Genomic DNA, 24,511 nt, shown 5'->3' on the forward strand with positions numbered 1-24,511 from the left:
AATGTTTAGATTATTTGAGTAATGTTTAGGTCAAATGGAATCTACAATGTGACGGCTGAGGCAATGAACAAACAGTCAGGGACATGATTTAATCAACAGTAAAACTTGAACTAAGTAAACGGAGTTCAACCACTTCGTCTGAGGTGGTTTCACTCAGTCTATGTAGTTCAACTACGCTTCGTTATTTGTTTTTAAATCTTGTCGTAGATTTCCCAACTACTAACAGTCTTCTTATCATTGTTTCCAATTCCAACTGTAAAGCACCAACTCTGAGGTATTTTTTGACTTTTTATAAATAGAAATTTAAAGGAGTTTTTGTAGAAAAGTAAAAGAGCGGTAAAAAGTTCGGTCTTTGTAAAAAAAAATCAAAAATAGCCCATAACTATTTTATGACTAAAGCTACTGATTTAAAAACTATTTTTTTAAAGCCCTTGAAAAATGAATGTAGAAACATGTGTCATACTTTAATAATTGTTTGTTTAGAAAAAACAAATATTTTTAACATTTTTTACATTTTTTTTGCATTTTTTCAACCCTTCCTAGGAACCGAACTATAAAGCTTTCGAATTAATTTTTTTTTCAATGAGCTGGATTTCAAAAATTGGGCTATGAACATTACTCATGCATTTCAATCCTTTATCTTTGCCTATTCTCCAAGGTCTTTTCTAGGGTGGGGGGAGTGGGGCGCCCCCCGTGTATGCATAGATTCAGACCCCCCACGGTTAATGCTGATAAACAAATAGTTTTACTATAGAAGTTATAAAATCACTTAGTAAAATAGGTCTGTTTACACTGCCCAATTGCTGTTATTTTGACTTTTAAATGTCTCAACTTTATTCTTACTGTGCTTCTTACTCAATATTTGATTTTATATTTTTTTAAATATTATTTTATATTGTTTCGGCTATGCAAACTTGGTTCGACAGTTCTCTGATATCGGATAAAACTTAAATGGAAAAAAATGAAAGTAAGAAACAAATACTTTAATTCATCTTTATTCAATAAAGTTCAACAATATTTGTATCTTTTATTTATTTCCAATTTTATATTTTTTTTAAAACTGTTTCTTTTTCAGATCAATAATAGATTTATATTTTTTTTAAAAACATTTTTTTCGATTTTCTTAATTCGCTACATCAAGAACAGCTTCCAAGTTTTATATAAAAGTAAATGTTTGTGTAAAAAATTAAAATGTCTACTGTTATCTACAACTGTGAAATAAGAAAATTGTTAGATTTAAGTTTTAAATAGTTCAATAAACACGAAACGCATCAATTGTGCAGTGTAAACAGACCTATTTAACTCAATAAGTTGATTTGCAAGCTACTGGACACTGGTATTACTATTTGCTTTATTTGCTATTTATAAAACATTAGATTGGTAAAATGTCGTCTTACTTTTAACTCTGACCTACTATAATGTTAACTCTGACCTACTATAAAGTTAACTCTGACCTACTATAATGTTAACTCTGACCTGCTATAATGTTAAATCTGACCTACTATAATGATAACATTGACCAACTATAATGTTAACTATGACCTACCATAATGCTAAAACTGGATTTTGCGATAAAAAATTCAATTATTGCAAATTTGCAAATTATTTTGCAGATTCTAAAATTAGAGCACAAGAGCTTTCCAATGATGTATCATTTGTCATATTTGGACTTCAAACATGGGATTTAGAGCAGCATATCCTGGTTTTCAAGTACCCCAGCAGAGATAGGGTTAACTAAAAAAAATATTAGAATTGTTGGAAACTGATTCTGTATTAACGGCTGGTGTAAAAAAGATACAAATAGAACACATTTACGACCTCGCTGGAGAATACAACATCACGTGCAAGTAAGAATTATGTTTTAAAACCATTTAACTGATGTTTAAACTAGGCTTATATGGTCTATAGTTGCAGTCGCAGATCAGTAATAACAGCGATAAAAATTTTGCAGAATTTTAAAAACGTTGAATGCCAACATTAGAAAAAAATAAATTTTTGAAAGCAAATTTTGAACCTCTGTTAGGCTGTTTTGACGTTTATTGGATACAAAACAATTCAACAGAAAAAAGAGTAAAAAGTTAATCTAATATATTTTATTAAAGGTTGTTCAACCTTGTTTCTGAACAATGGTTGAACTCTGCAGAAACAAATCAAGTTTATCAAGCTATTGTTGACTTTGAGGTATTATATAAATCAATTTCTTGTCTTTTTTGGATATACCTACACCAACCTATATCTATATTTAGACATAATTTCAGTCACTGGAATTCGACATTCAATAGCGCTTATAAAATCCTTTGACAAAAGGAAACAGAAATTTTGCAATGAAATTTTGCACCATGTTTTGCTCTTATGTTTGGAAAATGTTGTCCATATCTTTGCAACCATGGGTTTTTTAATCCATAATATCGTTGCAACATAATCTTGATGTCCGAAATTCCGCTAGTTCCTAAGGACAAAGTTTGAAATATCAAAGATGTACACAAGTATTAGAAAATTAGAGTTTGATGCAAGTAATCAGTTAAATAAAAAATGAGGTTTTACTCTTTAGGTTGATTTGCGGTATATTCCGATGGGGTTGGATGAAGAGACACATCTTGGACTACCAGCATTTGGTCCCCAGTCCAACCAACTTCCTCTGGATAGGAAAATAACATTGTTTTTCAAATATACTAAAGGTATCTAATAAAAACAATGATTAAATATACTAAAGGTGTCTAATAGAAACAATGATTAAATATACTAAAGGTAGCAATAGAAACAATGATTAAATATACTAAAGGTATCTAATAGAAACAATGATTAAATATACTAAAGGTATCTAATAATAGAAACAATTATTAAATATATTCTAATTGTATCTAATAGAAACAATGATTAAATATACTAAAGGTATCTAATAGAAACAATGATTAAATATACTAAAGGTATCTAATAGAAACAATGATTAAATATACTAAAGGTATCTAATAGAAACAATGATTAAATATACTAAAGGTATCTAATAGAAACAATGATTAAATATACTAAAGGTATCTAATAGAAACAATGATTAAATATACTAAAGGTATCTAATAGAAACAATGATTAAATATACTAAAGGTATCTAATAGAAACAATGATTAAATATACTAAAGGTATCTAATAGAAACAATGATTAAATATACTAAAGGTATCTAATAGAAACAATGATTAAATATACTAAAGGTATCTAATAGAAACAATGATTAAATATACTAAAGGTATCTAATAGAAACAATGATTAAATATACTAAAGGTATCTAATAGAAACAATGATTAAATATACTAANAAATTAAAATTCATTATTGATCAAACAAAGATTCAAAGGGTATTTTCTGAATCGTGCATTGCCTTTTTTGAGTTGAGCTGGGTTACTTATAATTATACGCTTTAATTAATATTTCACTTACAACTTGTTTTCACGTTTGGCACCGAATTTTCAAACATTCCTGGAAAATATGAAAATGTCGTCTTCATTATCAAAAATCCTCGAAACAGAAATGAATGTTTCCATGAAAGTAACTCTCGGGTCATAAAAATTTAAAAAATATTATGAAATATCAACTACATATACGAATGCGTCAAAAGAATCGATGATTAAATGTACATGGTTCCGAATTTCCGAAATGTTACCCATGATTATGAAGTAAATGGGAAAAATACTTTTGCATCGACTTTAGTAAGACCCTATAACATTTTATTGAATTTGTGCCAAATTGTACAAAATATTTTCTTCTTACATGTCAAATTTTTTAAAATTTTAATATTATATTTTTTTAGGGACAATTGAACAGATCCGAGTGACAAACATAACAAACAGTTCCAATATTGATCTAGGAACATTCCAAGTTCCAGATAAATGGAACGCAAATGAACACAGACTTCACTTTAACTTCTCTTATGTAAGTTTTGAGAGGGGTCATAGGGAGGGGCGTATACATGCTGAGCCCCCCCCCCTCTGTGAATGTGGCGGCTAATATTTCTTTCTCATTATATACAGGGTTACCCGGAAAGGATGAGACTTCAGAGACGACCCAACAGAATCAATTTCTTGCGATCTTGCGTATGTTTCTAATTTTGTAAAATCTTTGATTATATATTTACAAAGGCCAATTTAGAACCACAACCTTTTAAATCCTCGTGAGTTTCAGGGTTTCAGGTCGTCATTGAAGTCTCATTTTATGGGGTTCAGGTCGTCATTGAAGTCTCATTTTATGGGTTTCAGGTCGTCATTGAAGTCTCATTTTATGGGTTTCAGGTCGTCATTGAAGTCTCATTTTATGGGTTTCAGGTCGTCATTGAAGTCTCATTTTATGAGTTTCAGGTCGTCATTGAATTCTAATTTTTTGGGTTTCAGGTCGTCATTGAAGTCTCATTTTATTAGTTTCAGGTTGTCATTGAAGTCTCATTTTAAGAGTTTCAGGTCGTCATTAAAGTCTCATCTTTTGAGGGTAACCCTGTATCATCCTCCAACACAAAATTCCAAAGTAAAAACACATTGACATTTTACTGGGACAGTGAAAACATGTCTTATTTTAGGAAGCATTTTACAATATTTCTGTGGAAGTGACAAACTCTGAGATGAACGGTGCCTGGGTGAAAGTAGAGAAAATGTTCCAGATAGTTGGGAAAGTGATCAACGTAAAGATTGATGATTTTAAGCTTGTGGTCGGAAAAGAGGAACCAAAGATGTTCGAATTCAAGTAAGGCATCATGGTGGATTAGGGTCAATTTGAATTAGCACAGGACCGACCCCTTGTAGTAACACGCAGCAAGTACCGCCCCACCCCAATCCTATGTGTCAGCCCGGTTTAGAATTTGATGACGCGGCCTGACTTACAGTACCCGGCCTATCATAGACCTATTTTACCGACCCTTCAGCTTCGTTTAGTGTGGCATTTTCAAACTGAGATATTTTTTTTGAGATTTTAAATTTACGGTAAACATTTCAAGAAAACGAACAAAAGTTAAGAGATACAAAAATTGTAAAACATCTCTATCATTCTGACGTTGACTTTGAACATAATGTTCAGTTCGGTAGTTTGATGTTAGAGCATTTTAACAGTTTATAAAATGTACATGATAAGGTTGGTTATTCGGCACGGGCAGCCGTACTACATTTGAATTTCCCAAGCCGGATCAACCTTTCCGGTCCCAGTTTGTATTGTATCGCCCGGACATTGGGTAAATAAAGCACTCAATAGGACTAGCCGGTGCAACTAGGTTGACGCGGTCAGACTTTAGGCTGAATTTACTTTTACAAAAGGGTCAGAGGTAAGTGTCGGTAACATAAGAAATGTTTGTTCTTGTCAAGAACTCTTCATTTTAATCATACGTGAAATTTACTTTAGTTTGACGTGTTCAGTTTTGAACCAATCAAAATCAGTTTATTTCTTTAAAATATATTTAAGTTTTCAATAATTTATATTTTTCCAGGTTTGAGAGCACTGGGGCAGGGACCTGTATGATTGTTGATTACAAGTATACTTTATCTATCCTTTTTTGAAATAATGATATTTATGAAATAATAATAATAATAATAATAATAATATAATAATAATGATTTTCTAGAGATGGATTTAAGAGAGCATATGGAGATGAAAAATACTGTGCTGAATGGAAACCGTCTATAACATATGATCCTGCTGTGGAATTCATATCAAGTCCAATGATATTGAATCATACTTACTGGTAGTTTTATCATTAAAAAATCAAGTATTTTACACCCCACCCCCCCCAAACCGACATTTAACATTGTTTAGATTTTGCATATAAAGAACAATAGTACGAAGAAAAATGCTCGAAAAAAATTGAGATTATTTTAAAATGGAGATTCGACATTAAGATATTGGGTTAAAATGAATATAACACATCATTCTCGACTGATATGAACAAGTTGAATTGTCAAGACTTTAAAGTGTCGCAACGCCTTGACTTTTTATTAAACATCACTAACTAATTTAGACTTTGAGTTGTATTCAGGACTGATGATCCAAAAAGGGTGAACAGTCCCTTGAATATATTGAGGAATCTAAATATAACCATCACAACCCGAGCAGTAGCGGAAGACACAAGTCTCCTGAATACAACATTTGTCCTGAATACAACATTTGTCCTGAATATAACATTTGTCCTGAATACAACATTTGTCCTGAATACAACATTTTTCCTGAATATAACATTTGTCCTGAATACAACATTTCTCCTGAATACAACATTTGTCCTGAATACAACATTTTTCCTGAATACAACATTTTTCCTGAATACAACATTTTTCCTGAATACAACATTTGTCCTGAATATAACATTTGTCTTGAATACAACATTTGTCCTAAATACAACATTTGTCCTGAATACAACATTTGCTCTGAATACAACATTTGTCCTGAACTGTCAAGGAATGGATTATTGAGATAGATCCCAACTGGTTGGACTCTGACGGAGGTATGTGTTGACAGTTCTGTAAGCTCTAAATTTCGAAATAATAAAAATGCTTATTTGGCAGCGATAATTAGATACAACTTTTGTTGCTAAATTAATTAACAGCCATCCATATTTTACAGCCAAATTCCCATTTCGAAATAAATTGAGTCTTTCCCACAAACTCGAATTTTATAACTTCTAGTTCTTTGCAACCTGATTATGTAAAATTTTGATTTTTCAATCTTAAATTAATTAATCTAACAGAGTGCATTGTTAAAAAATATCTTAGGTCTACGACGTTGGGTTTTAAAGATATAGGGATTAGAAAATCACAGTTTGATACATAGGACCGGAAACTAGGGACATGTATCACACTCCCCTTTCTCAAGTCTAAGTGCAAAATTAGACAAAATAGCCTAATTGTGACAGGATTAATTTGTTAACTTAATTTGTTATTATTTAGCTTATGTCGCTCAGCTTGTTTATCCTGACAACACAAAAAAATTATAAACATGCCCATCTATACCAATGAATGTTGTAGGGGAGGGGTTCAGGGGGGAGGTAGTTTTCCTTCTCTTTGACCCTTTCTATTAGAAAATTATTTTTTTTAAACCCCTGTGGACCTGTATGGTTTAGTTAGATATCCATATTTATTCCTGGCTGGCTTTAGACCAGATAATATTGTCATAGAAACACTTGCAAAGCTGGAATGTGCTCCAGTATTCACGACCAAGTAAGAAATTTTTTTGTACAAATTGGGAATTTTTTATTTTCTTATTTTTTACAAATTACAACATTAAGCGACTAGTAACTGACACATGTTGTTAATGCAGTTAATAATTTTTTCCAATATTTCTCATTTTTCTTTTCTGTCTACCTTTATTCCAGGGGACACTAGTTTCAAAACTAACACTTGGCCCATTATCAAAAAATCCTGTTTTTTCTCAAAACCAGGATATGTTCCGAAAACGCGACATGAGCAGAAAGCAATTGTTTCAAAATAGGGATATGTTCGAAAATGAAACCAATAGCATCAAGAACTAATTCTCACACCTTATTATTAGTTTAAAGTTGACATTTNAACGGGTCAGTCATGAAAGGCTAGGTTGGAAAACTTATTTTTAGTTTTTAGGCTTTTTCTTAATTTGATTTTATCGTGTACTCTGTAAAAGGGTGTTTTAATAAACATGGAAATAGATGGAAACACCAAGTAGCTCGGTTTAAAATGAAATCATGCCTATCATTTTCCGGCCTCTGGAGTAACTTTAAATTTTTAATTTTTCTTTTCAAAAACTTAAATGAAATTGATGTTTTGCATTAATAACTTGTTGCAAAAACTACAATTGGCCAAATTAAGAGATGAGTTTTGAAAAATGGAATTTCTTTTAATTTTATCACATTTAGGAACCTTTGGAGAATCTACAATGTTACGTTGAATATAACAACTAAAGCTGAAACATTAGTGGAAGTGGATGCAAAGTCTATTGCACCAAGCTCGTACAATGAATCAAAGGTAAAAAAAAACCTTGACATCTACAGTTATAATCGGAATGCTCTGGAATAGGAATACGACTTTATAGCAATACTTAAGTGTATTTAGTGGTGTTACAAAGCATACAAAGGAATTAGTTTTACTATACCCTTGTTAACTCACTAATCAAGTAAAATTGGTCTGTTTTCATTGCACATTTGCTGTGTCCCACGAGTCCCACGCTCATAGGAATATTAAGAGTCATAACTAGAGTAAGTATGCAGAGTTCTATTAGTAGACCTATATTACTTTATTACTTTATATTACTTTATTACTTTATAATACTTTATACTGATACTAGCTTGAGAACCCGGTGCTGCCCAGGTTACTAATAGTTACTCCCGCCGTTTACCCGCACTTGGTCGATTTAACTGGGAAACTAAATTTTCAAAATAAAAGTCGATACGCTCAAACCGAGCTAAGAATATGCGTGGCTCTCCCGAGTTCTCCAATCAATATTTGAGGCAAATCAGTCCAGGGGTCCTGCAAGTTCTGATCGGAAAAACAAACAGATAGACAGACAGACTAACAGAGATTACAGCTTATATACAAATAGATATAAATTAACGGAAAGTTCTAAAAACAAATGAATAGAATCGTTTAGTCCGCAGTTTAAAACAAACAAAAAGAAACATTAATTGAAAAAAATGGCTAGCTGAAAAAAACTAAAATATTTATTTTAAAATGATTCCTCAGGCACACTGCTTGAATGATCCCACTTTTTTCTGTAACAAACTAAATTTTGTTTTGACCTACTTTCAGTTGTCAGATCTTGATAAATTTTAGCTTTTTGGAAAACCTATGACATAAGGAAACAGATTGCTCAGAGTTCCATGAACGCATGGATGTTTATGAAATTAGAAGATATTTCAAATAACAAACGGAAAGAATCGTTAAAAAAACAGATACACGATAAACCATCCTGTTACAAATATAATACACATTACGATCGAGTTATACAACTTGAAAAGTAGGATGGCTTGATTTCTTTATCAAGCTAGAGCCCTAGTGATATACCTGCACCTAAATATTCTAAAAACTTCACAGAGATAATTATTAAAAATGTCACTATGTAGTACTGAAACAAAATCTTCAAAATATATATATGGGCATATGAAGATATATTTCAAGCCGATAAATACTGTCCATTAATTTTTTGATAATTTAAAAAAAAAAAAATTTACACCTTAAGGTTGAAAATAAATAAGTACTAGAAAACTAGAGCTTGTGGAAAAGACTCAATTCCTTTGTATCCTAGATCCTGATTCCGAAACTTACTCTTCCCTTTGGACTCTACAAACTAACATACACAGCCAGGTAAGTTAAAGCAAAAAAAATACAATGGACCAACGAATATAAATTATATTTTCATTTATCTATTAATTTGATCAAAAAACACGTAGTCAAACAGAAACAAAATTACCAAGAAAAAAGTTAAGAAGAATTTATATAATTTTTAGAGAAATGTATTTTAATTCACATTATCTTGTTGCCTTTTATCTATTCATTGAAAATAACCAAAAAAATCCAATTTATTATTCTAGGGTCTGTCCTAGTGAACGATTGTTGGCCCCCACCGCCCCCCCCCTCCTATCAATTTTTACATGACCAAATTAGTATTTATTTAGTAATATTTAGGGTTAGGTTAGGTTAAGACACTTTTTGGGCAGAGCGCTTCGGCTAGTACAGAATAGGGGCCGAGCGCTGCAGCCCAGGATTAGGTTAGTTAAGACACTTTCTGGGCCGAGCGCTGCGGCTAGGATAGGCCAGGGGGCCGAGCACTGCGGCCACGGGTTATGTTAAGTTAAGACACTTTCTATGGATCCATGTACAAAATTGATAGGAGGGGGGGCGGGGGGGGGTCAAAAAATCGTTCTCTAGGAATATACCTCACTCTAAACAAAAAGACATATGATAGTTATACTAGTGTAATTTTCTCTATAATCAATATTAGAAATGACCAGAAATATCAATACATATGAAACATACAATTTATATTCTGAATAGAAATGGGCGCTTTAATTAATTCGTTTCTTCGTTAACGACTTATTTTGATCTTTGTTTCAGTCATTTAGACAAAAAAAATTCAAAATTATGGTTCATTTTCCAACAATTTTGTTCGTTTTCTAACTGGACGATTGTTAAATTTAATCGTATGTTCGTTCAGTGAGATCCTTAGTTCAGTAAAATCGCTAGTTTGCTCAAACAAATCTTTAATAAAAAAATTTGTTTGTTTTAAAATATTTCTAATGCTGGAAAACATATGTTTATATAACTAACACATATAATAGAGGAATATAATGTGTCTACTCTAGTGTACCCAGTATAGTTTGTGGTTGAGCAGGATTATAGTGAATGTTTAGGATGTGGGACACAAGCCCACTTGATGAGAGCTTGACTCGAACACTACCCTTCGAATCTACAGTCTTCACATATATTAGAGTTCGACCTTCTCCTCTCGTCAGTATTATCATGAAGGGATCTCCGACTACCGGTAATCTTCATTTTATCAAAATCATATTTGTTCAACTTCACTTTATACTACATATTTTAAATAATTTAAAGGGACTGTAAGCGTAATTTCAAGTGGCCCTACATGGAAAGAGGGCACAGCCCGATTTACAACAGTACCCTTAAATTCTTTGTGTTCAACTAGAAATTCAAGTGTGCGTTGTGATGAGTTCAGACCACAGACTACACAGACTGGCTTATCTCCTATCACAAGGTGGGCTACGTAGGCCTAAGTTGACCCGGCATGACATGCTACGTTTTTACGATAGATTTTTGGAGTTCCATCTCACGGTTACAATTGTTGAACATAATACCCATTCAGGGGTTAACTTTTGCACCTTTTAAAGAAATACTCCAATTTTAAACATGAAACATAACATTTATGAATTCAATCTTTTTTTGAAGATTTTGTGTTTTGAATCCAAAGGATCCTTAAATATCCCAGAATACAGATGTTTGCTGATTGGTCGTGTACAGTACTTGTACACAATAGAATATGCTGTGGAAAATATAGCTTATTTTAGCTGAAAATCGATCTCCATAACTCTCTTATCTCTGGTTCAGAAATTGCTGGCCCTCTTTGCTTATAAGGTCACTTGAAATTATGCTTACAGTCCACATTTTTTGATAAAATGAATAATATTTAAAAGGAATTGAGTCTTTTCCACAAACTAACAAATCTTTACAACCTGGTGATGTTTACCTTTGATATTTCAAACTTAGATTATTTGATCTATTAGAAATTTAAAGTTTTAAAATGACGACATTTGGGTACTAAGATATGTGAGAATTAGAAAACCAGAGTTTGTGGGAAAGACTTAATTCCTGTCATGAGTTTTTGCAAAAAAAATTAAAAAATTTTAAAATATGCAAATTTTTCTACATTCGAGCATAAGGGCTTTACATATTTGGACATCAATATTGGATTTAGATGCCCCCCGCGTATCCAGGTTTTCAAGTTCCCAGCAGGGATAGGGTTAACATTAACAAGCACAGTTCATGGTTTTTGCTACTGCCACTGGTCAATTTCTAATGAATGAATTATTGTTTAAAAATTGTATTTAGTATCCCGGGGAAAAGGTCAGTTATTGACTATGGAGCCCTATCTGTACTCTATGGATCCGGACTTTCCTGAACTTACAGTAAGTACAGCAACTTGACAGTACGTGACAGTACAGCAACTTGACAGTACGTGACAGTACAGCAACTTGACAGTACGTGACAGTACAGCACCTTGACAGTACGTGACAGTACAGTAACTTGACAGTACGTGACAGTACAGCAACTTGACAGTACGTGGCAGTACATTAACAGGGTGTCAGACAAAACTTGACAGTACGTGTAAAGACAACTTGAAGCTTGTTTTAATTCCGAAATTAGTTGCGGTATTATATCATTTACAGCTGGCCAAACAGCTGGAAGTAATAGGTTGACATTTGTTTAGGAAACCTATGGGTGGTATCCCCAGTAACATTAGTTAAAAAAACCGAAATTTTATTTTAGAAATGAATTTTTTTCGTAAATCGATTTTTTTAAAATTCGAAATATTTTTCAAGTGTTTCTAAAATCCTACGGGCACTTTAGCTAGTGAATTATAATGTTCTAAAGCTTCCACCCGCGGCTGCTGCCTCTAAAAAGCATGCTCAACGCCGAAGAGCCGTTTTAAAAAATCTGATTTTTTAAGATTTCATGATGCGGCTAAATATCGGTTAGATTTTGGAACACAAAATTACAATCCCTCTCCCCTTAAATCCCTGAAATGTGATATAATCTTTGCTACGAACAAAAAACATACTATAGACTAGTAGTTTATATTTAATGGAATGGAGTTCCGATGGTATTGTCGTGAGGAGTCTGAAAGCTGGCCAATGAACGGGTCAGCTCTATCCTGGAATACCCGGTATCCTGTACCCACACAGAAACTACCTCCAGCCAGCATTACCAATAATACTCAGAAAGGATGCTTTGGGTATGGACCAGGTAAATTACAAATAAAGGGATTGTTTAAATATTTGGTTAATGTCAGATGTGCAAATTTTGAATGAATGGAAACCAAGGAATATTAACTAAAGGTATGTAATAAAAATCGTGTAACACTATAATCTGTAAACCTGAATTACGTTGTACANGAGTTTTTGCCACAAACTTAGATTTTCTAATTCTTATAATTTAGCAACCCGTTTTCCTAGACCTTTGATATTTCAAACTATTAATTCTGGTAGATCAAATAGTCTAAGTTTGAAATATCAAAGGTTTTGTACATTATCAAGTATCTACTTTGTAAATAGCTAAGTAATATAATTAGCTTAAATACGTTGTATATATATATATATATCGACGTAAAACTTGTAATTACGTCGATTAAAATGATGTAACCTAGAAATCCCAAATATAGTTAGTTGGAATATACTCCACTTTGATTACAGTAGAGAAGTAATTATCACTCGTTTAGTGTACGAGTTTTCATCTTGCCCAGTTGTTTGGCATTGATAGAATAACGTTGAGATCGTTCTCAGTGTTTGACATCGATACTCTCTGAGATCCTGCCCAGTGGTTTGGAATTGATAGAACAGTTGAGATCTCGTGCCCAGTGGTTTGAAATTTTTAGAACATTTGAGATCGTGTCCAGTGGTCTGGCATTGATAAAATAGTTGAGATGGTGCCCAGTGATTGGCATCGATAGTCTCTGAGATCATGGTCTGGCATTGATAAAATAGTTGAGATGGTGCCCAGTGATTGGCATCGATAGTCTCTGAGATCATGCCCAGTGGTTTGTCATTGATAAAATAGCTGGGATCATATTAGTGCCCAGAGTTAGGCATTGATAGTCTCTGAGATCGTGCCCAGTGGTTTGGCATCGATAGATTATTTGAGATTGTGCCCAGTGGTTTGGCAACGATAGTTTATGAGATCGTCCCCAGTGGTTTGGCATTGATAGATCAGTTTAGATCTCGTGCCCAGCACATTTATAGAACATTTGAGATTGTGCCCAGTGGTCTGACATTGATAAAATGGTTGAGATGGGACCCAGTGATTAGCATCATACTCTCTGAGATCGTGCCCAGTGATAAGCATCATACTCTCTGAGAACATGCCCAGTGGTTTCGCATTAATAGAACAGTTTAGATCATGCCCAGTGGTCTGGCAATGATAGAATAGTTGAGATCGTGACCAGTGATTGACATCAATACACTCTGAGATCGCGCTCAGTGGTTTTGCATTGATAGAACAGTTTAGATCATGCCCAGTGATTGGCATTGATAAAATAGTTGAGATGGTGCCAAGTGATTGACATCAATACACTCTGAGATCGCGCTCAGTGGTTTGGCATTGATAGAACAATTTAGATTGTGCCCAGCTGTCTGGCATTGATAAAATAGTTGGGATCGTATTCATGCCCAGAGTTTGGCATTGATAGTCTCTGAGATCGTGCCCAGTGGTTTGGCATTGATAAAACAATTGAGATCTCGTGCCCAGTGGTTTGCCATTTATAGAATATTTGAGATTGTGCCCAGTGGTTTGGCAACAATAGTTTATGAGATCGTGTCCGGTTTGACATTGATAGCAAAATGAGATTGAGTTTGTACCAGGATAGATACGGATCTGAAGAGCTGTTATGGAGTAAGGTGTTTACTACAGGTAGAGGGGACTAGGGGTAGGGTACATTCGCTGGTAAAAAAATATTTTTATGCAAATATAAAATATGAAAATATAAAAATACAATTTTACGACATTTTAGCAAATCATTTACCATAATTTTTTAATAATAATGCGCGCATAAACTATTATTATGAATATTTGTATTGTATATTTATAAAGTAACATTTGTGTGCAAAAAATTAAAATAATTTACATGTCCTGAAACTTTAAAATGTGTTCAGTCATTGTCAAATTAATCAAAAAGCCATAAAAAACTATATCAAATGAAGAAGACTTCATGAAATCATCATATTATATACGTGTCAGGTCGTCTTTGCAGTTTCATCATGAGTGGATAACCATGTATTTCTTTAGGACCGCTTGATGTAAAAGAAGGAATACTCTCTGTACCAACTGGGGTTTTCGTGCAGGCTGGAAAGAATTATGAATTTATGTTAATTTTAATGAAAGGTAATTATTCAAAATAATTAAAATAATATGATTTGGTTTACAAATTGAGATTTTCTTAATCATTAAGGTTATAAAATAAAGTAAATTTTTTATTTGATCTGAAAAAAATCCAAATTTGCATTCGGGATGGACTTTACTCTTTGATTTAAGTCTTTATTAATTGTTAATAATAAAATTTTTGGATTTACGTATTTAAAATTACCTTTATAAGTAAATTTAACTTGAAACTCTCAGAAAGATTAGAACCAATGAAAATTAAAACCCCGATTGATTGATTGATTGATTGATTGATTGATAATCCCGAGGGTGTAACCCAAGGGTTTATCATTAAGTCCCATTTTAAGGGACTGTACAAACTATTTTAAGGGACTTACAAACTATTTTAAGGGACTTACAAACTATTTTAAGGGACTTACAAACTATTTTAAGGGACTTACAAACTATTTTAAGGGACTGTACAAACTATTTTAAGGGACTGTACAAACTATTTTAAGGGACTGTACAAACTATTTTAAGGGACTGTACAAACTATTTTAAGGAACTGTACAAACTATTTTAAGGGACTGTACAAACTATTTCAAGTAACCCTCCATGCAAATATGGCAATGCCCGATTTAAGAAGCTTGAAACTTTAATCTGATTAAACTTTAATCTGATTGAAAGTGTTGATCAAAAGTATTTTTTCTGACTCAAAAAGTATCTAGTTCTGTTAGTTTCTCCATTGTTTCTTATATCTACATTGATATCTAATTAAAACTTCAAGATACAAAACTTCCAAGGCTACCGTTGTAAATCCATTACCATCTTTGCATGAAAATGGAGAGTAACTTGAAATTCTCTTACATTTACAGTCCCTTTAAAGGAATTGAGTCTTTGCCACAAACTCTACTTTTATAATCCCTATATATTTACAACCCAATGAAGCAGACCTTAGATATTTCAAACTATTATAAATTATGTCATATCACAAAATCTGAGTTTGAAATATCAAAGGTTTTAACTATCAGGTTGAAAAAATATAGGAATTAGAAAATTTGAGTTTGTGACAAAGACTCAATTCCTTTCCAATAATTCTAAATTTGCTGAGAGTAAATGATATTCCCTTAGAAAGAGCTGGATTTAACATTAGACCTTCAAACTAAAGTTAATAGATTAGTGGGATTCAATGAAGATTGTTTACCAAAAAAACGCTTTTTATAAAGATATGTGTGTTGTTCACGAAAACAAATAAACCATTGGTTAAAATTTATGATTAAAGCTCTCATTGGTAAATACATTTTATTAACTTTCCCGCAATCGCATTGGTCAAAACACAGTAGAAATATTTAAAAAGAGAGGAAAAAGCAGAAAATCAAAAGTGTCCACGGTAAATATCTTGATTGAGCGATCAGTATTAATGGTATCCAAACACAACAGTTTCCTGCTCATGTCAATTTGAATGAATTGATGTTTGTTTTCAGATGTAAGGAATTCAACCTCTAAACTGTTGTTGACAACTGTGGCGGGGGTTCCCCCTGTCCTGGAAATAGCTTGTGCAGAACCAAGGTTGGTAATTTAACAAATCTAGATCAAGCATTTTTTCCATTTTTTTAGAATTTTTGCATTAAAAAATATACTGCAAGTAAAGTTATTTTATGAAAAATTGTGCTGAACCCTTAAAAATAAAAATATTAATGTTTCCAAACTAGGGTTTTTTTTAAAACTGAAAGCCAATATGAATACAAGGTTTCAATCATTTGTTTGCAAAAATCATCATGAAATCAAAAAAAGTATAGTTAGCTAATTTATTGCAAAGGAATTTAATTTTAATTTCTGCTGGATCAAAAATCCCAAAATCAGGTTGCAAACATATAGTAACTTAAAGGTTAACCAAGTAAACAGTTCCTTTGTTCTTTTAAACATCTAGTTTGCACATTTTCCACATATGGTTTAAAGTAAAAAATATCTTTTCTTCAGTTTGTGTCCACTCCAGGCCTCCACCGGACAAGTTTTTATAAATCCTACTTCAAGATTAGGACTCAGGGCATCATGCAGTAATAAACAGGTAGATTCAAAGATTGAAACCAATTCACAACGGTACCCTACTGCAGGCAGTAGGAATTATCACATTATTGATCAGATTCAAGGATACTATTGTTAATTGGACAATGTCGTCTTTGCTTAGAGGGTCTCCTTACGCTTATATTGCCTTTAAATCAGCTTTTTTAATCATCCTGAAATCAGTTTTTTTAATCAGTTCTTACAGTTCTTAAATCAGTTCTTAAATCCGTTCTTAAATCAGTTCTTAAATCAGTTCTTAAATCAGTTCTTAAATCAGTTCTTAAATCAGTTCTTAAATCAGTTCTTAAATTTCGGTTCTTAAATCAGATCTTAAATCAGTTCTTAAATCAGTTCTTAAATCAGTTCTTTAAGAATTCCTAAAATAGTTTTTTATCTTTTTTTTTCATTTAGGGATCTGACTGCACTGGTCCTTTGACCTACAACTGGGTTGTGAAAGACCCAACAACATTGGCTCCCTTGACCGCTATGACGAACAGTTTATACTTCCTCGGATGCTCTATGGTTGGGGATGTTCAGAAGTGTACTTCTGATCTCGGTATGCTGGTTAAAATGTTCCAGGACTTTCCTAGAGATGAATATATTATAGAACTAAAAGGAGTGAATAATCTTAACACAACAGGTATATAGGCTAAGAACGCAGATGGGGGGAAAGGATTGGGGAGGGGACCACCCCCCCACACAATGGGGAGGTATCGGGGAGGGGAACATCCCCCCCCCACCAATCCTTTACTTTGTAATGAATTTACACTCAGCTCTTCAGTCTAGAGATTGAGAATAACAGGTGGCAGCATTTGGTTTGGGAAGTGTTGGACTGTGGAGGTTATGCAGTACAATACATAAATGTCCAGATGTTCAGTAACCTTGGGGGATGTTGAAGATTAACTTTCCGAACTTTTTCGTGTTATCTTTTTATCTTTATTTCAATTAATCAAACATGTATTTTGAAAACTGTTTCAAATAGAAAACACTACATTTTCCCGGAGTCCAGAAACCTGAATTTCCTGTGAAGTTACTCCACGTTTTTTTTACTTTTCATCTTTAAGAAAAGAATGAAATCTTATCTTATATATTTGATCCGTGTTACAATTTAGCACTGAACAATATCTCATGCTTGTTTACACTGAGAAATCATGTAACTGACCAAAACAAATCCCCCCAAGAACAGTGTACTACATGTACACAATGTCAAACCAATATATGTTTACAATACAGGTGCCACCTGTTATTCTATAGTATATATATTCTGAGAAGGGAGCTCATATTCCTTATAGGATAGGGGTTGACTGCGATTTTTATTATTATTTAAACTATCCCCAACACCTTGATTTATAATACTACTGATTTGACATTTATTTTTAAATTTAATGACAAATTTCTTAATCACATTTTTTTATTGTTGGCTTACTGATAATTTGAGGGATTAATGAATTGTTAAAAGCTTGCTAAGCTTACATATCGATTTTTAAAATTATTTATTTTTATTAATTTTATATTTTTTGATTGATTATAATTGATCAGGGATGATTGGTTTAAAGCTGAAGGTTAATAAGCCTCCTCAAGGTGGGTCCTGCCTTGTTATACCTCCAGAGGATGTTTCACTCTCTGATATTACCAGGTGCCATATACGATTAACAAAATAAATTTAAAAATAAAACAATTTTGGTTCTGTTCCAAAACGCGTTCAAGATTCCAATTGGTTAAATGAACAAAAATGGAAAACCTTGCATTGTTTAAAAAGGTATTGGGTTTCAACTGTGGCTTCATTTCAGAAGTGAACTGCGCATTTCTAATGCAGAAATCCGCATAGAAATTATAGCACTAAACACCTAGAAAACCGACTATATCTTCCCCATTGATGTTTAGATAAAGACTTTAAGGGTACTCTTGTTACTCTGGTATTACCTAATTAACCTGAAGTGTCTCTTAAAATTAAGCTTACAGTCCCTTTAAAAGTCTTGTATTTTAGTTTGGTCGATGAGTCTGAGTTTGTTTGCTCTGGATGGATTGATCCTGAGGATATAGGGATTGCTAAATATACTCTTTTTAGTAAGTATTTTAAGTACAATGAGACCTATGCAACTGTAGAATAGAAGTATGACTATTATTTACTCAAATTAATATTTCAAATAGTCCAATGAACAAATAAGTACAGAATTTTTGTTATTTACAATTCACTTGTGAGATGTTTAAGTTATTATAACAAGGTAGGCGATTATAGCAATAAAATGAAGACGACTTTTTATTTAAGTTTTAATTGTTAACAAGCTTTTTTCGAATTACAAGTTTACAAGCAATTAAAGAAAAGCTTATTCAATTGACAGCTTCTCTCTGTCTCGATGTTTTTGTGTATCCATGCTGTTTAAAAGCCTAATATAAATCAAAATTAAAATTAAAAGTCGTCTTTATTATATTGATAAAATCGCCTACTTCTGTAGTAAAACTATTTGTTGTTTAACACCATGAAATACGCATATACGGTCTATTTCATCTTTAATGGGTCCCACGTTCATCTTATGTACAACAGGGGGAATAGAAGAAGATCGTAGTTCAGCCTTGTGAGCTATCTTTATGACAAAAGACTTGAACTTTACTGTTTTACCACATGAAAAATTAGAAAGTCACGAGCACGCTTATTTGGTACACATTGTCAAAGATCCAAGACGAGACTTAAATGACGATCTAAAATTCCTGAGAAGTGACGATTTGAAGGATAATTTTCGTCTTTTGATTTATTATTGTCATTGAAAAAAGTAAAAAAAAGGCAAAATATTTAAATTCCATTTGGTTCCTTTTATAATCTGTATTAATTGACTATATAAAGCATAATTATAAGTGACCCTCCATACAAATATGGCAATGGCCGATTTTTAGCTCGTGTACCCTTAAATTCCTTGTCTAATCAAGCAAGAACTAGATTTTCATGTTTATTTCTTAAACTGGGTTTTTTTTTATTTGTGGTTTCTGTGCAAAAGTAATTTAAAAATGTCTTGTTATCAAGAAACAGTGGAGAAACTATCGCAAACACTGACAACTGACTTTATCTTTCACATTTTGTGGTAAATTGGACATTGCTGTCTTTGCAGGCAGAGGGTCACTAAAATTACGCTTACAGTCCCTTTAAAGGGAAAGACCGGCTATGTAAGGAAGTTGAACTGAGTATGCAGTGTTGTGGAAAGCTTCTGTAGGACTTATTTGAGACATATTAAACTTTTTAAAGATCTGTAAATTTCGAGTTTGAGCGCAAATTCGACGTTTAAAACTCCTACTTTGGTGGTGGATACGTTTTCAGAATCGTTTTTTTTAAATTACTAAAAACGACGACGAAAAATAAAGTAAAAATCATACAGTAATCTAATTAGATGGTTAGGAACATATTTCTTAAAAGAAATTTGTCAAGAAATCAATGTTAGAATCAATTATTACGTTTTCATCATTACATTGAATTTCTTGTTTTCTTTGAACTTATTAGCAAATTTCTTCAAATTCTTCAAATGTCGTCTTTCCAATAATAATTCCAGAAAATCTGCAGATAATCTTCGTGAATAATGAGAAACTAGAATAATGAGAAAATAGAAACTAATAATTGAACAAGATTACTTATTTTTGATGATAAGATAAATTTTCATTTCCTCAACCGGTTCCTAAATAACTAATTAGTTTACTGTAGAGTTTTGTTTACATTTTTTGTCGTCGTCATTTAATAATAAAAAAAACGATTCTGAAAACGTATCCACCCCTAAAGTAGGAGTTTTGAACGTCGACTTTGCATTCAAACTCAGGATGTACAGATCTTTAAACAGTTTTTTATGTCTCAAATGAATCCTAAAGAAGCTTTCCACAACACTGCATGTTCAGCTCAACTACCTTACATAGCCGGTCTGTCCCTTTAAAGGTACTGACGCCAATGGAAAACAGGCAACAGTTGTCAGCTTGGCCAGATTTTCTCCTGATGTCCCAACATTACTCAGGTATTTCAGTAAACATAAACAAGCTGTGGTGGGGGGGGGGGTTTTTTTGGTGACCCCCTCTAGTTTTTTCGCCCTTGCACTCTCATTCTTGACATAATCGTCTCAAAACTTAAAGGATTTTTTGCAAACAAATATTTAATGCATATAGGGTTGGTGTTTTAGACAATTTTAAATAGGGCATAATTTTTTTTATTAAAACCACAGTTTTGAAAGCCTTTGAAAAACGAATGTACAAAGTTGTGTCACGTCGTAACATTTATCAAAAGCAACATATTTTTTATTGATTTTTCGAACCTTTTTTTAAACCTCTATAGCACCCGATCTATTAAATTTAGAGATCTAATTTGAAAAATTGAGCAATAATGAATATAGGTTTCAAACCTATCTTTACACTAAGGTCAGGCTATACATAGATTTAGACCCTAAAACTCATGACAGCAACTTTCATATGTGATTATTTGTTCAGACTGTCTCCTGGGAAGTTTAATTTTAAAGTTGTGATAAATGATGTCTGGGCAGCTTCTACAGAATATATTATTCCTGGATTGGTTGAAGTTAAAGTCCCAACCCCTGCTCAGCTTCTTGAGCTGGAAACTTCAGGCGTCATGGATCAAGCAATGGTAATATTCGTTCTTAAAGGGAGTGCAAGCGTAATTTCAAGTGTTGTGAACCTCCAGGCAAAGATATGGCAATGCCCGATTTACAAGCGTTGTCTGATTAAGGATAAATTAGATATCAATGTTACCATTTTGAAAACTATTTATTTACTATTGCGGGTTCTCAACAAAATTGACTTTTATTGACTTATATTGCTGCAGGAACACATAATGGATTATCAGAATTAAACACTTTTAAATCCAGAAAAGCGACAATTTCTTCTATGTTATTGATCAGAAAAAGTTTTCAAAGGTACCGTTGCGAATCAGTCATTGTAATCTTTGCATTGAGAGTCACTTGAAATTACGATTACAATTCTTATATATATATCTATATATAATTTTGGCTTGTCTGTCTGTTTGTATCCAATAAACGTCAAAACGGCTGAACCGATCGGGCCCAAATTTTTTGTGGGACCTCACGGGGCCCCAGGGAAGGTTTATGAATGATCAAAATTTCAAATATTTGTCTTCATCAAAATTCGATCTTCATTAATTTTTTGAAAATTTTGAAAATCCACGAATTTTTTTGTGAAAATCCGCAAACTATTTTTGTTTTGTTTTACGATGTACACAAAGAGAACATGTTCACAATTAATTTAGAAGATGGGCGCGAAGGGCCCTCTAAGGCTAGTATATATATATATATATTGAATACGTTATTTAAAGAAACGGAACTCACCACTGATTTGAATTTTTAAACCTTAATTTTTTGCAGCAGGGTGTCTGTGGACCTTTTAATCTAACTATGAAATAATTCTAGATAAAAAATTTAAGTTTAAAATATAAAATATTTACACTATAGGTATCAAAGATAAAAAAGTGTTCACTGCAGATATTAAAAAAAAATACTAAAATAACTTCTATAATTAATTGTTTGTAAACAGATTAGATATACCTTTATTCCTATCCGATGTTTGCAGTACAAAATACTTGGTGTGTAAAATATCATGATAACCCAATATAAGAACAGACAGGGAGGAATTGGCAAAGTAGAATAGAAAATTTCATATAATTGTTATTTTTACTTTTAGGCTTCTCAAGACAGTTCTTTGGTGATGGCAATTTTAAATGCAAAAATGGCGATTCTTTCTGACGAAAGCAATGTTGTTTGTAAGATTTTTTTAAAAAACATTTTTAAAGATTTTTACTGTATTTTTAGAAAGTTTGACTATACAAGTGATTTCTTAAAAACATTTTTGAAAAAGAAAAGATTATGAGAAGGTTGTAAATATGAAGGATATAAAATAACATATTTTAGTGAAACATATATCTGATAATATAAAGGATATGAAATAACATATTTTAGTGGAAGATATATCTGATAATATAAAGGATATAAAATAACATATTTTAGTAGAAGATATATCTGATAATATAAAGGATATGAAATAACATATTTTAGTGGAAGATATATCTGATAATATAAAGGATATAAAATAACATATTTTAGTGGAAGATATATCTGATAATTTAAAGGATATGAAATAACATATTTTAGTGGAAGATATATCTGATAATATAAAGGATATAAAATAACATATTTTAGTGGAAGATACACCTGACAATATGAAGGATATAAAATAAAATATTTTAGTGGAAGATATATTTGCAGATAATATAAAGGACATAAAATAACATATTTTAGTGGAAGATACACCTGCAAATATGAATCTCTCTCCTGAGCAGAAACAAGAGTTAGTTTCAGCAACAATTGGTCAGGTAAAGTTTAAACAGATTATATCTATTTCTTTAAATATTTTAGGAATCATAATATTAATCAATATGGTTTAAACTGTAAACGTTTGTTCAAATCAAGTATTTGGCTCAATTTTAACCAGCAAGAGCAGACTGTACAGTACAATTACAGACTTTGTAGGGCAAACTGGGACGGTACGCCTAATGAATGATCCTTTCTAGTGAAATATATTTATTACATGTACATAGAATTTGTTGTCGAAATACAAATATGTTGACATGTATTTTTTTGCATTCTTATTCGTTTCTTTCGCTGTCTTTAGTTCTTTTCCCTTTCCAGATTGACTCGTATTTTGTTTGTAAAGTAGAAAAATGAAATGAAACAAACTCTGAATTTCTAATCTCTATTGATAATATTCGAACTTTGAATTGTGTTAGATCTTTATCAACGATAGGAAAACTTAGTTCTATTGTAATAAATTATGAAATGATAATTTTAAATCATACTAATTCATGCATTCTTAATTTCTTTATTAACACTTTTTTCATATAGAAAAAGATCGAGGCGATGGATTCCTTGGTATCAAACGGTGCTACGGTTGCAACCTCGCCGCAAAGTTTATCAGCTGTATCCCAGACTCTATCCAATATTCTCGGTGCACCTCCAGAAGATGGAAAACCTTCAACTCTCGGCCTCGAGGTCGTCACAAAAGTTGTTTCTATATCGGAGGTAATACTTTAAACTGCAAAGTGCCTCTCTGTCACTCAGAGGAAATACTTTAAACTACAAAGTGCCTCTCTGTCAACTCTCTTTCCTTGTCTCCCCCATTTCCCTCCCCCCCAGCTTGGACTAAGTGCATAGCTAAATGCGTTCGGTTCCTAAAATTTTGATTTAATTGTGTTTTGTCCTTTGAAAAAGCACACAATTTTCCAGGTTAGGTACGGTTGGGATAGATATATATATTATCGAGCTTGCGCTTTGGTAAAGAAGGGGGGAGGTGGGTCAAGCAGTCCTTGCTAAGAATTTATCAATTGATATTTAAAGGGTCTGGTTGAATCTCTGAGCTTGATGGATATCTCTACACCGGAGTTACTTAAACCAATGGCTATATCAGTTGTTGGTAAGAATAGTAAGGTTGAGGTCCGTTATAAAACATTTAATTTGGGGTAATTTGACGCTAAAAGTTCTCCACACAAGAATGTGAGTAATTTTTCATATTGCAAAATTGTATTCCAGATAATTTATCATTTATATTATTTATGTTCTCTGATCATTGATATTAACCAAAAGAATTTTTTTTCAGAACGTTTTATCAAAATGCGTTTTGATTAATATCTTCGGTAAAAGGTCAATAAGAACATTATAAAAGTTTTAATTAATTAATGATGTCAAATGGTGTTTGAAATCCATTGAGAAAAATAAAATTTTATAACTGTCATTAAATATTTTTTAAGTTATAAATTATAATATTTTCCAAAGCTTTACAGCATTGAAAGTAAAATTTTTTTTTGATTATTGTTAGTGTAGTAG

General features: G+C 32.3%; 2 protein-coding genes across 2 annotated transcripts in view; both read left to right on the forward strand.

Annotated features, from left to right (window-relative positions):
• Window positions 1-1,752: 1,752 nt before the first annotated feature.
• Window positions 1,753-5,732, forward strand: LOC111704816 (uncharacterized). Its single transcript, XM_023477167.1, has 7 exons — window positions 1,753-1,847; window positions 2,103-2,181; window positions 2,552-2,678; window positions 3,803-3,924; window positions 4,562-4,725; window positions 5,459-5,503; window positions 5,594-5,732. The coding sequence occupies exons 3-7, from the start codon at window positions 2,573-2,575 to the stop codon at window positions 5,715-5,717; spliced, it is 561 nt and encodes a 186-aa protein (XP_023332935.1). The 5' UTR covers window positions 1,753-1,847; window positions 2,103-2,181; window positions 2,552-2,572; the 3' UTR covers window positions 5,718-5,732.
• A 1,387-nt stretch (window positions 5,733-7,119) lies between these two features.
• The window catches only part of LOC111704811 (uncharacterized), a 44,873-nt gene continuing 27,481 nt past the window's right edge, over window positions 7,120-24,511 (forward strand). Inside the window, exons 1-19 of the mRNA XM_023477159.1 lie at window positions 7,120-7,178; window positions 7,850-7,958; window positions 9,235-9,293; window positions 10,340-10,470; window positions 11,553-11,629; window positions 11,791-11,795; window positions 12,307-12,467; window positions 14,502-14,597; window positions 16,058-16,142; window positions 16,554-16,641; window positions 17,049-17,277; window positions 18,177-18,273; window positions 18,625-18,704; window positions 20,551-20,626; window positions 21,093-21,246; window positions 22,317-22,395; window positions 22,931-23,004; window positions 23,534-23,710; window positions 24,026-24,101. Of these exons, the coding sequence (XP_023332927.1) occupies window positions 10,341-10,470; window positions 11,553-11,629; window positions 11,791-11,795; window positions 12,307-12,467; window positions 14,502-14,597; window positions 16,058-16,142; window positions 16,554-16,641; window positions 17,049-17,277; window positions 18,177-18,273; window positions 18,625-18,704; window positions 20,551-20,626; window positions 21,093-21,246; window positions 22,317-22,395; window positions 22,931-23,004; window positions 23,534-23,710; window positions 24,026-24,101 (1,684 nt within the window). The 5' untranslated portion in view covers window positions 7,120-7,178; window positions 7,850-7,958; window positions 9,235-9,293; window position 10,340. The remainder of the gene's footprint in view (window positions 7,179-7,849; window positions 7,959-9,234; window positions 9,294-10,339; window positions 10,471-11,552; window positions 11,630-11,790; window positions 11,796-12,306; window positions 12,468-14,501; window positions 14,598-16,057; window positions 16,143-16,553; window positions 16,642-17,048; window positions 17,278-18,176; window positions 18,274-18,624; window positions 18,705-20,550; window positions 20,627-21,092; window positions 21,247-22,316; window positions 22,396-22,930; window positions 23,005-23,533; window positions 23,711-24,025; window positions 24,102-24,511) is intronic.

Source organism: Eurytemora carolleeae, unplaced genomic scaffold, assembly GCF_000591075.1.
Source record: "Eurytemora carolleeae unplaced genomic scaffold, Eaff_2.0 scaffold632, whole genome shotgun sequence".
NCBI lineage: Eukaryota > Metazoa > Arthropoda > Copepoda > Calanoida > Temoridae > Eurytemora > Eurytemora carolleeae.